The sequence below is a fragment of the Hemicordylus capensis genome, chromosome 3 (assembly GCF_027244095.1).
Source record: "Hemicordylus capensis ecotype Gifberg chromosome 3, rHemCap1.1.pri, whole genome shotgun sequence".
Lineage (NCBI taxonomy): Eukaryota > Metazoa > Chordata > Lepidosauria > Squamata > Cordylidae > Hemicordylus > Hemicordylus capensis.
Genome location: NC_069659.1, coordinates 10456455 through 10468911, shown reverse-complemented (window position 1 = coordinate 10468911; position 12457 = coordinate 10456455). Strand labels below are relative to the sequence as shown.

Below are 12457 nucleotides of genomic sequence, written 5' to 3'. Positions count from 1 at the left end.
GAGTCTTCAGCCCTTTTGGCTTAGTCTTCAGCCAAAGACTAAGGCTAAAGATAACTAAAGACTTGGCTGTGAAGATAATATTTTAATATTATTTTAATAGATAATATTCAGCCATGAGACTTGCTGGGTGACTCTGGGCCAGTCACTTCTCTCTCAGCCTAGCCTACTTCACAGGGTTGTTGTGAGGAGAAACCAAAGTATGTAGTACACCGCTCTGGGTTCCTTGGAGGAAGAGCAGGATATAAATGTAATAAATAAAAATAAAATGGGGGGGGGGATGTTTTTAAAATGTCTGTTGTGAATATCTGAAGCTATTTGAATCTAGGGAGTGGTGCAAGTGCTGGAAGAGATTTCCAGTGGTCATGAGACAAGAACTTAAATCCACCAGCTTAAATGACTTTAAGAGGGAGGGAGGGTTGGTAGGTCTAGCAGTGGCTACTAGTCATTATGGCTATATGGAGCAGTAGGCCACTGAATTCTAGCTGGCGGGGTGCAACCACCAGGGGAAGGCTATTGTGTTCGTGCCCCACTTTATAGGATTCTCGAAGGTATCTGGCTGGTCAATATGGAAACAGGATGCTGGACTAGGTGCACCTTCAGTCTGATCTAGTGGGGCTCTTATATTCTCTAAATCTTGCCTCTTCTCATGGTTGGTGAAACAAATTATGCAAAAATAATAGGGGTGTGCAATTCAGGTTTTCGGGTGATTCGGCTCAGACCCGAACTGAATCACCCCTGTTCTGTTTTGTGCCCGAATCTGGGTCACCCGAATCACCCTTGATTCGGTTCGGATTCGGATTTGGATTTAATCCGAATCCGAATCGATTCGGGGGGGTAAAAAGGGGCCCAGGGGCAAAATTTTGGGGTGGGGTGGTAGTGCCCAATGGGTAGAGTCTACCACCCCAATTTTAGGGGGATTGGGAAAAATCCTGATTTTTGGTGAATTTTTAAAGTTTTAGTGACTTTGGGGCAGTTCGGGGGCATAGCATGGGATCTGGGCAAAAGTAGTGGGGTGGGGTGGTAGTGCCTAATGGGTGCAGGCTACCACCCCAATTTCAGGGGGATTGGGCAAAGGGCTGATTTTTGGTAAATTTCTGAAATTTTCATGTCTTTGGGGCAGATTGGGGCATATTGGGGCAGAAAGTGGGGCCTGGGGCAGAATAGTGGGGTGGGGTGGTAGTGCCTAATGGGTGGAGGTTACCACCCCAATTTCAGGGGGTTTGGACAAAGGGGTGATTTTTTGAGAATTTATGAAGTTTTAGTGACTTTTGGGCAGTTTGGGGGCAGAAAGTGGATCTGCCCCAAAATAGTGGGGTGGGGTGGTAGTGCCTAATGGGTGGAGGCTACCACCCCAATTTCAGGGGGATTGGGCAGAGGGCTGATTTTTTGAGAATTTTTGAAGTTGGGGTGTCTTTGGGGCAGATTGGGGGCAGAAAGTGGATCTGCCCCAAAGGAGTGGGGTGGGCTGGTAGATAGTGTCTAATGGGTGGAGGCTACCACCCATCCCCAATTTAAGAGTGATTGGGCAGGGGGTGAATTTTGGTGAATGTATTTTTATGAGGTTTGTCTTCATAAGGTGAAGTCTGCTAAATTGATTACTTCCTCATATTATTCATAGTAAAGGAAAGTGTGAAAAAGTGAAAGTGGGGTCATGAGAGTTGTTTAATTGAAAAAAATCTCATTTGCTATGATAGAATGAGAATTCACACCTCAGAAGTTTTTTCTGAGGTGTGAGTTCTCATTCTATCATAGCAAATGAGATTTTTTTCAATTAAACAACTCTCATGACCCCACTTTCACTTTTTCACACTTTCCTTTACTATGAATAATATGAGGAAGTAATCAATTTAGCACACTTCACCTTATGAAGACAAACCTCATAAAAATACATTCACCAAAATTCACCCCCTGCCCAATCACTCTTAAATTGGGGATGGGTGGTAGCCTCCACCCATTAGACACTATCTACCAGCCCACCCCACTCCTTTGGGGCAGATCCACTTTCTGCCCCCAATCTGCCCCAAAGACACCCCAACTTCAAAAATTCTCAAAAAATCACCCCTTTGTCCAATCCCCCTGAAATTGGGGTGGTAGCCTCCACCCATTAGGCACTACCACCCCACCCCACTATTCTGCCCCAGGCCCCACTTTCTGCCCCAATATGCCCCAATCTGCCCCAAAGACATGAAAATTTCAGAAATTTACCAAAAATCAGCCCTTTGCCCAATCCCCCTGAAATTGGGGTGGTAGCCTGCACCCATTAGGCACTACCACCCCACCCCACTCCTTTTGCCCAGATCCCATGCTATGCCCCCGAACTGCCCCAAAGTCACTAAAACTTTAAAAATTCACCAAAAATCAAACATGAACCGAATCACCCGAATTTTTCGGGTCCGAAATTCGGGTGATTCGGCTCGTGCCCGAAAAAATTCGGGGGACATCGGGGGTGATTCGGTTCGGCCCCGAATCACCCGAAATTGTTCGTTTCGGGCACAGATCGTTCTGTGCCTGAAATTTTTTGCACATCCCTAAAAAATAAGCGGGCATATTCAAGTATGCTGAATTGTGTAATTGACTCCAGTTGCAGAATTCATCTTTTCCTGGTGTAGAATCTGGGTTACTTACTTATTTATTTGGGATTTTAGTATATGTAATCCTAAATCTCCTACTCAGTTGTTGGTGACTCGTTGTAAGTTCCTTCCTTAAAAGCTTATGAAAGGCTTGCGAACCTGAATGTTTCTGTGCTCTTTCCAGTCACAATTGTGAATGATTTTTCCTCCTCCTTTCTCCACCCCACACTCCTCATTAAGGCCAAGCTAGAACAGATGCTGAAGAACACATTTATAATGTAAGCAAATACATCTGAATTTTCCTTTTTTTTTTTTCATTATAAACTCTGAATTCAACATTGCTATTGCATCAGTATGAGTGTGGGAATTGATCTCTCAGGGAAGTTTTATTTTGTGTTCTGGCTAGATATATGGGGTTTCTGGGAATTTGAAATTTTTCTGGAAAAATGTCCAGGAAAAATTTCCCATGCAAATTTTTTCTCACTTCCATAAAAGAAAAACATCAAAAGTTTACCTCTGCAAATTTTCTTCGTGCCCTAAATAGTTTGTGATTCAATTTGGCATGTTAGGAACATAGGAAACTGCCATATACTGAGTCAGACCATTGGTCTATCTAGCTCAGTATTGTCTTCACAGACTGGCAGCAGCTTCTCCAAGGTTGCAGGCAGGAATCTCTCTCAGCCCTATCTTGGAGAAGCCAGAGAGGGAACTTGAAACCTTCTGCTCTTCCCAGAGCGGCTTCATCCCCTGAGGGGAATATCTTGCAGTGCTCACACATCAAGTCTCCCATTCATATGCAACCAGGGCAGACCCTGCTTAGCTATGGGGACAAGTCATGCTTGCTACCACAAGACCAGCATCTCCTCCCTCAAATGTTGGTTGACCAATATATTTAGAAAAGCAAAACCCACCATATTTATTATTTACATTTATATCCCGCTCTTCCTCCATGGAGCTCAGAGCAGTGTACATGATTATTTTTATCCTCACGACAAACCTGTGAGGTAGTTTAGGCTGAGAGATACATGACTGACCCAGAGTCACCCAGTGAGTTTCATGGTTGAATGGGGATTTGACCTCAGGTCTTCCCAGTCCTAGTCCAACACTCTAATCACTACACTATGCTGGCTCTATTGATATTTACAAATTGTATTGATATTTACAAATCAGTAAAACATATATGTGTTCTCTTACACACTTCCTAGGGATAATCACCTGAAAGATATTAATTACACCTTTGAAATTGCCAAATATTGCATTGGCACCCATTCATTGTTACTAATGTGTTATAAAACAATGAATATTCAGAAATGGAATTTTTTCCATGGAAAAATAAAATATGGGAAACCACACATCTCTGATTCTGGCTCTCTCAGTAAATGTGGACCATACTCCATGTATCAGGACAAGGCCTTTTTTCTCTGTTTCTTTCTGAACTGCTTTTGTCCTCACATACTACAAATAGTTTCTTTGCCATCTTTAAAGTGAGCCATTCTCCTGACCAGCTAAATTGTGATCCCCAGAAAGTCACTGTAATCCAAGCCTGCTTATTCTCCAGAAGTATGTCAATATATGTTTATTCTGGGTGACTTTTGATAGCCTAGGTTTAACCATTTTAATTCTGATACCCTATGTTGTATCAATTTATTCATTTATATCCCATTTTTCTGCCTTTTTAGACCCCTAACATGGACTGCAGTCTTGCTGCAAAAACAGTCAGTTGGCATAAAAGCTACAATAATTATAATATCAAGATTAAAAGGAAGGCTAAGAACAGAAAAAGTGGCACCAAAGGCAGATTGGTGTCACAGCAGTGATTTAAAGTACACCAAAAGACTGGGAGGTCATTCACACAGTCAAAAACTGTGTTCTACCTGGGTTTAGAAGCTGTGTGTTCTCCCAATTTTCAGTTGTGTGGAAGCAAAGGAGGAAAACCTGGGTAGTTTTTCCTCCTACCTTGCTTCCGCACAATCACTTCTACCCAGGTTTTCCTGTTGCTTCCAAAAATTGGAGCACACACAGCTCCCAAACCCGGGTGGAACACAGTTTTAGACTGAGTGAATGACCTCTTAAAAGTTTGTTCCGGGGTTCTCAAACTTGGGTCCCCAACTGTTGTTGGACTACAACATGGAACCCCTATTTTATGTCTGGTTTGCTTGAGCTTGGGTGTTAGTGTCCTTCAAGATGGCTCAGATTTGAAGCCTAGCTATACAACTATAGATTTGCATGAGGGAGCAGTTGGACATCAAATCTCCCACCCCATGCTTCAGAGTGGTACATTCCAGGAACAGTCTTACTACTTGATGAATGGTGTTTGTCTAGATTGGATCTCACAGCTCACTTGTGAGATTAAATGAGGGCATAACGAAGCATCTACCTACAAGTGCACATGACAAAACACCTATGCTTTTTTCTTTCTTTAAGTAAGGATCTACTTCAGAAAATAACTATTTGGAGCAGAAAGGCTCTGTGTGAGAGGGTAGGTTGAACACCTCAACTCCATTTCTCCACTCGAAATCATCCCCTTCTGAAGTAACCATTCTCTCTCTCTCTTTTTAAAGACTACCAGAATTTCATTTTGTACATTTTCATGTGACTTGTGGTAGGCTGTGAGAGAGCACTTTATAGACTGAAAAGTGCAGAAATGGCTTGATAATCATTATAATCTTTGGGTTTTGATTTCTTACACAGACCACGACCTCACATTTGCAAGCCACGGCCTTTTAATTTTAACCAGGTAGCATATGGCTGGATGAAGTTATTTTTCTATCTGCTGGCTTGTGGCTTCCTTCTGAGTGATGTGACAGTTTCTCAGGAAAGCAACACTATACAGGCTTGAACTGTCATGGCTCTGCCCAAGAAACCCACTCCAACAAAGGCACTTTTGCATTTTTTGCAGAGACCTCCAACAAAGACACTTCTGCATTTTTACAAAATGACATTTCCCAGAGTTCCTTGTGAGGGAAGCCGTGAAAAGTCAGTTTAGCCGTAGGGGGTGAATGTGCCTTTTGTTCCAGGTGCCAGACACTTAAGGGAAATTAATACAATCCTTGCACTCAAGTACACATAGATTTGACACAGAAATGACAAGGCCCAGCTATTCCCTGTGAAGGTTTTAGTGCTCAGATGTTTGGCTTGAATGAATAACCAACCCTTTAACACATTTTCTGACTTCCAGAATGTCATACACGGAGGCTATAGAGATTTTAAAGCGAGCTCGTCAAGAGTTTACTTATAAACCAGAGGTGAGTATTGTATTTTAGGATTGTGAGCATCAGCCCTGATTTATCTATTTATATTTATATTTATTTATTTATAACCCACTCCTCCAGTACATTACTGCTCAGGGCGGCTCACAACATTTATAAAATAATTACAATATTTTAATTGTAATATAAAATCAGATTAATAAAATTTACCAAATTAAACAAGTTAAAATCCAAGCTAAAACCACATTCAGAATCAGCTTTTAAAATTTCAAATTCAGTTCTTAAAAAAAACCCCTAAAAACTAAGAATTATAACAACTAAAAACTAGAAGAACCTACAAGATATAAGCAACAGTATTTGCTTCGTTTGGGAGACTGTTTTGGAGGGGTCCCCTGTTGGTTTTGTCCCCAGTTAACTTAGGGCTAAAGTCTTTGACCCTCCAAAGCAAAGGTTCGGGGCTTTGACTCCACCCCTGAAGCTATTCACAGAACCAGGCAGGGAGCAGGAGACTGGCATCTTTCCTTTATCTTCACTCCTTTGCAGCCAGGAGTAGGGATGTGCACAGAAACACGACAGGGAGGTTCGAAGGCGGCGGGGGTCTCCCTTTAAGGGCGGGGGAAGGTGCACTTTCCCCTCCTTCCACTTTCCCCCCGCCGGCGTCAGTTTTTTAAAGAGCCCATCAGGGTGGCAGCGTACCTCCCTGCCACCCTGTTGCCCTCATCTTCCAAATATGACCGGAAGTCGCCGATGCGTGGGGGTACGCTGCCACCCCGATGGGCTTTTTAAAAAACTGATGCTGGCAGAGGGGAAGCGGCGGGAGGGGTAAGTGCACCCTCCCCCCACTCTTAAAGGGAGACCTTCACCGCCTTCGAACCAGCGGTTCTTCGAGCTGGTTTGGAGGCCCATAAAGGGCCTCCGAACTGGTTCTGCTCACATCCCTAGCCAGGAGCTAAGCTAGAGGAAGATGGCCCCTCTCCTGCCCTCTACCCAGTCCTTTCGGTAGTTGGGGGGGTGGCGGCAAAATGAAGCTTTTGTGAGGTCTGACAGGTTTGGCCCAGATTGCTTTATTTAGGTTCTGGTTCAGCCCCAGCCAGAGGGCACTAGGCTAGGGGCTGAAGAAAGCTGAAGCCAAATAGCCCCCGAAGCTTTGAACAGTCTGGTTGTGAAAAACCAAGATGGGTGAAGAATGTAAAAAAGAGGATTATCCCTCCCCACCTGCACCCTCAACTGTTTCTGAGAAACATTTATGGGAGGGGGTGATTATTCTAGTCCTTCTTAAATCATTGTAATAACACCTGAAATCAGCTAACTGATGATAAAATATACCGCTTAACCATCTAGTTATCTGAATAGTCTGCTCAGGCCCGCTTCCCACATTTTTACTTTAGGGTTGGTTTGCACAGAATGTCAGCCTCCAGGGGTTGCCTTGAGAGCATTCTGGCCACCACTGGCTCCTGGCCAGGCCAGGCCACCTGAAGGCTCTGTTTCTGTGAACAGACACCTCTGCGCTGGGTGGAGTGTGTGTGGCTGCTTCCATGATAATGGTAACACCTTTGGTGGATTTTGAACCAGTAGAGTTTGGGTACTGCTATTTGTGTTGAAGCTGCATTGTCTCCTCCAGTGGGGTCAGGATCTCCAAAGTGAGCATGAGAGATACTTGGTCCAGCACTGTGGCAGAATCCCCGTATTTGTCTTCAACTATCCATATGACCTGAAGCCATTCTATATGCGAGACAATGAAGATGGTGTCCATCACACGGTAGGGTTCCTGATTAAAATTCCCAGGGAGGCAAAGCCTGCTTTTCTCTGACTTATCATCTGGAATGAAACAAACCTTCTCTTACGTCTGCCTGATATAATTGCCACATGCATAGACAGCATTTCAGTGTTCTAGGCTGATGTTACCATTCCAGGGGTTCTCAAGCTGTGGTTGAATGTGCATGCACATCCATGACGTTTGACTTCCATCCAGACTGACTGTGCACTAGTGCAAACATGGGGACAGACGTATCTCAGTGGTAGAGCATCTACCTTGCATGCAGAAGGTCCCAGGTTCTATCCCTGGCAGCATCTCCAGGTAGGGCTGGGAGAGACTCTTGCCTAAAACCTTGGAGAAGCTGCTGCCACCCAGTGTAGACAAAACTGAGCGAGATGGACCAAGGGTCTGACGGCATAAGGCTGTTTCCTGTGCTCTGCTAGTGCAAGGATGTTGCGCTAGCTCCTTCTGCTAATCCGGGAGCTTGTGTTCCAGACTAGCATTGCACTGCTGCGATAGGTTGCATTTGTGTGCTTTTCTTTTCCCCCAGTTCATAAATGTTTCAGAGAATGATGCAGAAGCTATCTGCTATCTTTGTTGCACAAGTGCAACATTTACACAAGCAGAATGAAAGTGCAAGAGATCACACAACTTTGCTCAGCTCTGTGATCCTCTTGTGTGGGTACATCTTTGTTCATTGCACCAGTGCAGTATTCGTCTGGATATCAGCCCTTAAGGTCAGTCACACGAGCAGTCCTACTTGGGTAGGACTCCTTGTGTGGTCCCAATCCCAGCGCTCTTCACCAGGGTCGCTCGGGTTTTGTACCCAGGCTTATAGGGAGGTACCCCACTTCCCGGTCGTGTGGATGCTTGGGCTGCCTGTAGCTTGAGTGTCCACAGAGCCAGACGGCAAGAGTGCCCGGCAGTGGGGATAGCCCCCAATGCACTGCACTCCTGGCGCGGTGCATTGTGGGATGCTGGAGGACTTCCTCCTCTGGCTTCCGGCTCTGCCACTCACCATGGCAGCGCTCGTGTGCAACACAAGCGATAAAGCTTTGAGAAGATCTTGTGTGGGGAGGCAAGTAGGAGCCTGCTTCCCTGGCTCAGAGAAAGAAAACCATGTGAACGACCTAGATTTTTAAAACACATTTTAAAAAATGATGGAGCAGGAGTGTCTCAGGAATGATTATATGGGGTACCCCATAAGAAGCCAAATTCTGTAGTGTGCTACACAGTCATATAATAGTATCCCTGTCTGTTGCAATTACTTTGATATGCAGTTTAGACAGAATTCGTGGTTTCCTTTTCTTTAAGGTGGCAGCAGTTGATCTTCTGGTGCCAGAAGTTGGGGAGCTTTGTGGCGGCAGCTTGAGAGAAGACCGGGTGGATTTTCTACAGCCCCGCCTACAGAGGTATGGAGAATGCCTATTCCTGGGTTACTGGGGGGTGAAAAGCAGCTTGACAGTTGGCCAGAGAGGGTTGGTTAAGGACTCCAGTATTTAAAGGGGAGAGGAGGATAAGTTTTCAGACAGAACAGATGCTCCTTTTAAGATGTGGTTTATCAGTGTTCCAGTCTCTGTGTGATCTGTTGTTTTATCTGTTCAGGAAAATCCGCAGCAGGTCTCTCTCCTTCTAGAAATTTCCTCAGATCTCTACAAAAGAGTGATGCAGAAATTGTAAGATAGCCCTCGATCATAAATGAGTCTGGGTTGGTTGTGGGATGTGGAAGATAAGATGGGGACATATTTCCTGCAATGCATCAGGACAGCTGATCTTGTCTTTAAGAGTCCATTCTCATTTCACGTTAGTACCTTTGGATGGAAAACTTTGTCAACTATTCTAAACATGGTTGCATGATGAACTGACTTGTTTGGCTTAAGTGGGTGAGGAGGACGTAGAAGGCTAGGCAATAATTGTTATTTTTGTTTTGTGTGTGCCGCCTCATTAATATACTTACAGAGTCACATAGGTAACACAGTCGGTCTGCTTCCAAGGAGTTTCCAAACTAAAGGAGATAGTGGGGAAAGGGTAGGCAGAGAAGAATGTGGGCAAATGTAGTTACAGGTGGGGAAGAGAATTAAGGGGATAAGGCAAAAGAGGCACAGAAAAAGGAGGGATTTGAGGAATTATTTGGAGGGACAAGGAGGTGGTGGGGATGCAAAGGAGTTAGGAGAAGGCACAAACCCCCTAACCCAGGGTTCTCAGACTTGGTTCCCCAGATGGATTACAACTCCCATCATCCCCAGCCACAATGACCGAACAACATCTGGGGATCCAAGTTTGAGAACACCTGCCCTAACCAGTAGGACATGCAAGGCCAATTCCTGCCAGACCCCAGCTGTGAACACCTTGCTTAAGCAAAGCCCCATTTCTAATAACAGTATTTATGTTGCACTTCTCTTAAGTGTCTGCAGCCTTTCACATGCATTGCCTATCTCCCCTGTGCCAGTAACTCTCAAGTTGTATGTCGGAACATCTTACTGTGCTGCATTCAATGAATAGATTTAAATGTTTTTTGGTGACAAAATGATCTGTGGGTTGCTTTTTTGAAAAACAACAACATTTTAATAGATTGTGTATTGTTGAACAAAAAAGCACCCCCCCAAAAGCAGATATATACTCTATGCCTTTATCTATATAAATATAAATCCCAGATGTAAATATATTGACAGTCTGGAACCACAATCTACAGTATATACTCACTTTATAAAAGATAGGTAACATATGGTCATAAAAGTAATCCGATTAAAACAATTGCACAGAGAGAGGATACTGTATTTATAGCCATAGATCTGTTTTGAAGTAGACTAAATGCAGAATCTTGAAATAATTACATGGGAAAACAAGAAGCATGATTTACCACAGTTAATGACACTGACGAAGACTGTATTGGTCAAAACGCATCTGGCCCAGGACATCGGATTGTTAAAGCGTCTCCTTGCGCTGCACCACATCACAGGCGTACAAACTACATGTAATACAGTTTACTTCATATATCTGATATAGACAGCTGATGAATCCTTTGCAGCTCAGGACTCCCACTTGAGCCTCCCTTTGGGTACTTTTTGTATATATTTTGTATGCTTACAGACCTTTCTATATATATTTGTGATATGCTTTTTGGATTTATACACTTGGATTGGATTACTTTTGTGACCATACATTTCCTGTCTTTTATAATGTGAGTATTTAAAATGTGGTTTCAGACTGTCAGTATATTTATATTTGGGATTTATATCTGTATAGATAAAGGCATAGAGTACATATCAGGGTGGTTGTTGTTGTTTGGGGTGTGTGTGTCTTTTTTTGTTCACCAGTGTGCCTTCTGAGACCCTATAAGGTTTTGTATAGTCACGGTTATAGTTTGTATATCATATTGAATATTTTAAATATTTATTTATTTATTTATTTATTTATTTATTTATTTATTAAAAATACTTATACTTTATATAAATATTTATACCAGCGCACTACGGCTCGGGGCGGCTCACAACAATAAGATAGACACTGATACAATAAAAGTAATAAAATTAACTACGGATGACCTCTCCCAGGGGCTTCATGTAAATACTAAACAGCAGGGGGGACAGAATAGATCCTTGTGGCACCCCATAGGCCAAAGGCCAAGGAGGGAAGCAGGCATCCCCCAGCACCACCTTCTGAGTACAAGCCCCTAGGTAGGAACGGAGCCACCATATAACCATGCCCCCGAGTATATATGTATATATTTAGAATAACTTCAAGGTTCTGTGAAGTAGATTTGAAAGCTGATATATTAGTGAGTGAGGAAATCATAGAATTTTGGAAATGGACTGACAGTGGAGTTGGCCCGGCACACACTGTGGGAAATCCCTTACAGAATCTTGGGGGAGTCAGTTAGGAATGATCAGTTAGAAAATGTCCGTTGGCAGTTGGCATTACCCCTGGCAGTGGGGGGCAGTATTTGGCACCTTGCCCAAAGGCCTTGGGCCTCCCGTGCTGTAGATCTAAGCCTGTTTTGGGGTTTGTGAGTGAATCGAGCTTCTAATTTTAGTTTTAAAAGATGTTCCTTGGCTATCGCAGCATGGTCTCCCATAACATAAGCACAAGAAGAGCCTTGTTGGATCAAACTCGAGGCCTGTCTTGTCCAATATCACGTTTCCCACCATGGCTCACCAGATTGGGGTGGTTTGGCCACAAGCAGAAGATGAAGGCTGTCACTTCTCTTGCTGATGCTCCCCTGCAACTGATATTCAGAGGCCTCCTGCCTCCAAACCTGGAGGTAATCTATCAGACTATTAGACATTGATAGACCTGCCCTCCATGAATTTGCCTAAGCTGGTTTTGAAGCCATCCAAGCTGGTGGCCATCATCTCATCCCATGGCAACAAATTCTATAGACTAATTATGTGCTGTGTTAAAAAGTGCATATCATTTTGTTAGTCCTAAACTTCCTTCCATTCACTTTCATGGAATGACTCTGGTTCAAGTGTTTTGAGAGAAGGATGGGGTGGGAGGGCGAACTTCCACAATGCAACCACTTTGGTGAAGCTAGGCAAGCCTGGATTTGGTCAGCGCCAGGACAGGAAAGTGCCTGGGAGCCCCCTGGATGCCACGAGCTAAAATTATTGTATGGAATTATGCAAGATTCCATACTTGTTAAAAGCATTGCCTCCAATCTTTTTAACATCTACATGAAACCACTAGAAGAGATCATCAGGAGATTTGGTGCAGGGTGTTATCAATATGGTGTTATTAATATGCTGATTGCACACATATCTATTTCTCTATATCAACATCATCAGGAAATGGCATAACTTCCCTAAACACCTGCCTGGAGGCGGTAATGGGCTAGATGAGGGATAACAAACTAAAGTTTAATCCAAATAAAACGGAGGTACTGATTGTGAAGGGTCAAGACTCAGGAGATGGTTTAGATCTGC

At 43.7% G+C, this 12457-nt stretch overlaps 1 protein-coding gene across 5 annotated transcripts in view; it reads left to right on the top strand.

Moving 5' to 3' along the window:
* NARS2 (asparaginyl-tRNA synthetase 2, mitochondrial) overlaps nt 1–12457 on the top strand; it is a 65725-nt gene that overhangs the window by 47689 nt on the left and 5579 nt on the right. For all 5 annotated transcript variants that reach the window (XM_053304683.1, XM_053304684.1, XM_053304685.1 and 2 more), the window contains 4 exons: nt 2811–2848; nt 5749–5815; nt 7401–7538; nt 8850–8947. In XM_053304683.1, the coding sequence (XP_053160658.1) occupies nt 2811–2848; nt 5749–5815; nt 7401–7538; nt 8850–8947 (341 nt within the window). The remainder of the gene's footprint in view (nt 1–2810; nt 2849–5748; nt 5816–7400; nt 7539–8849; nt 8948–12457) is intronic.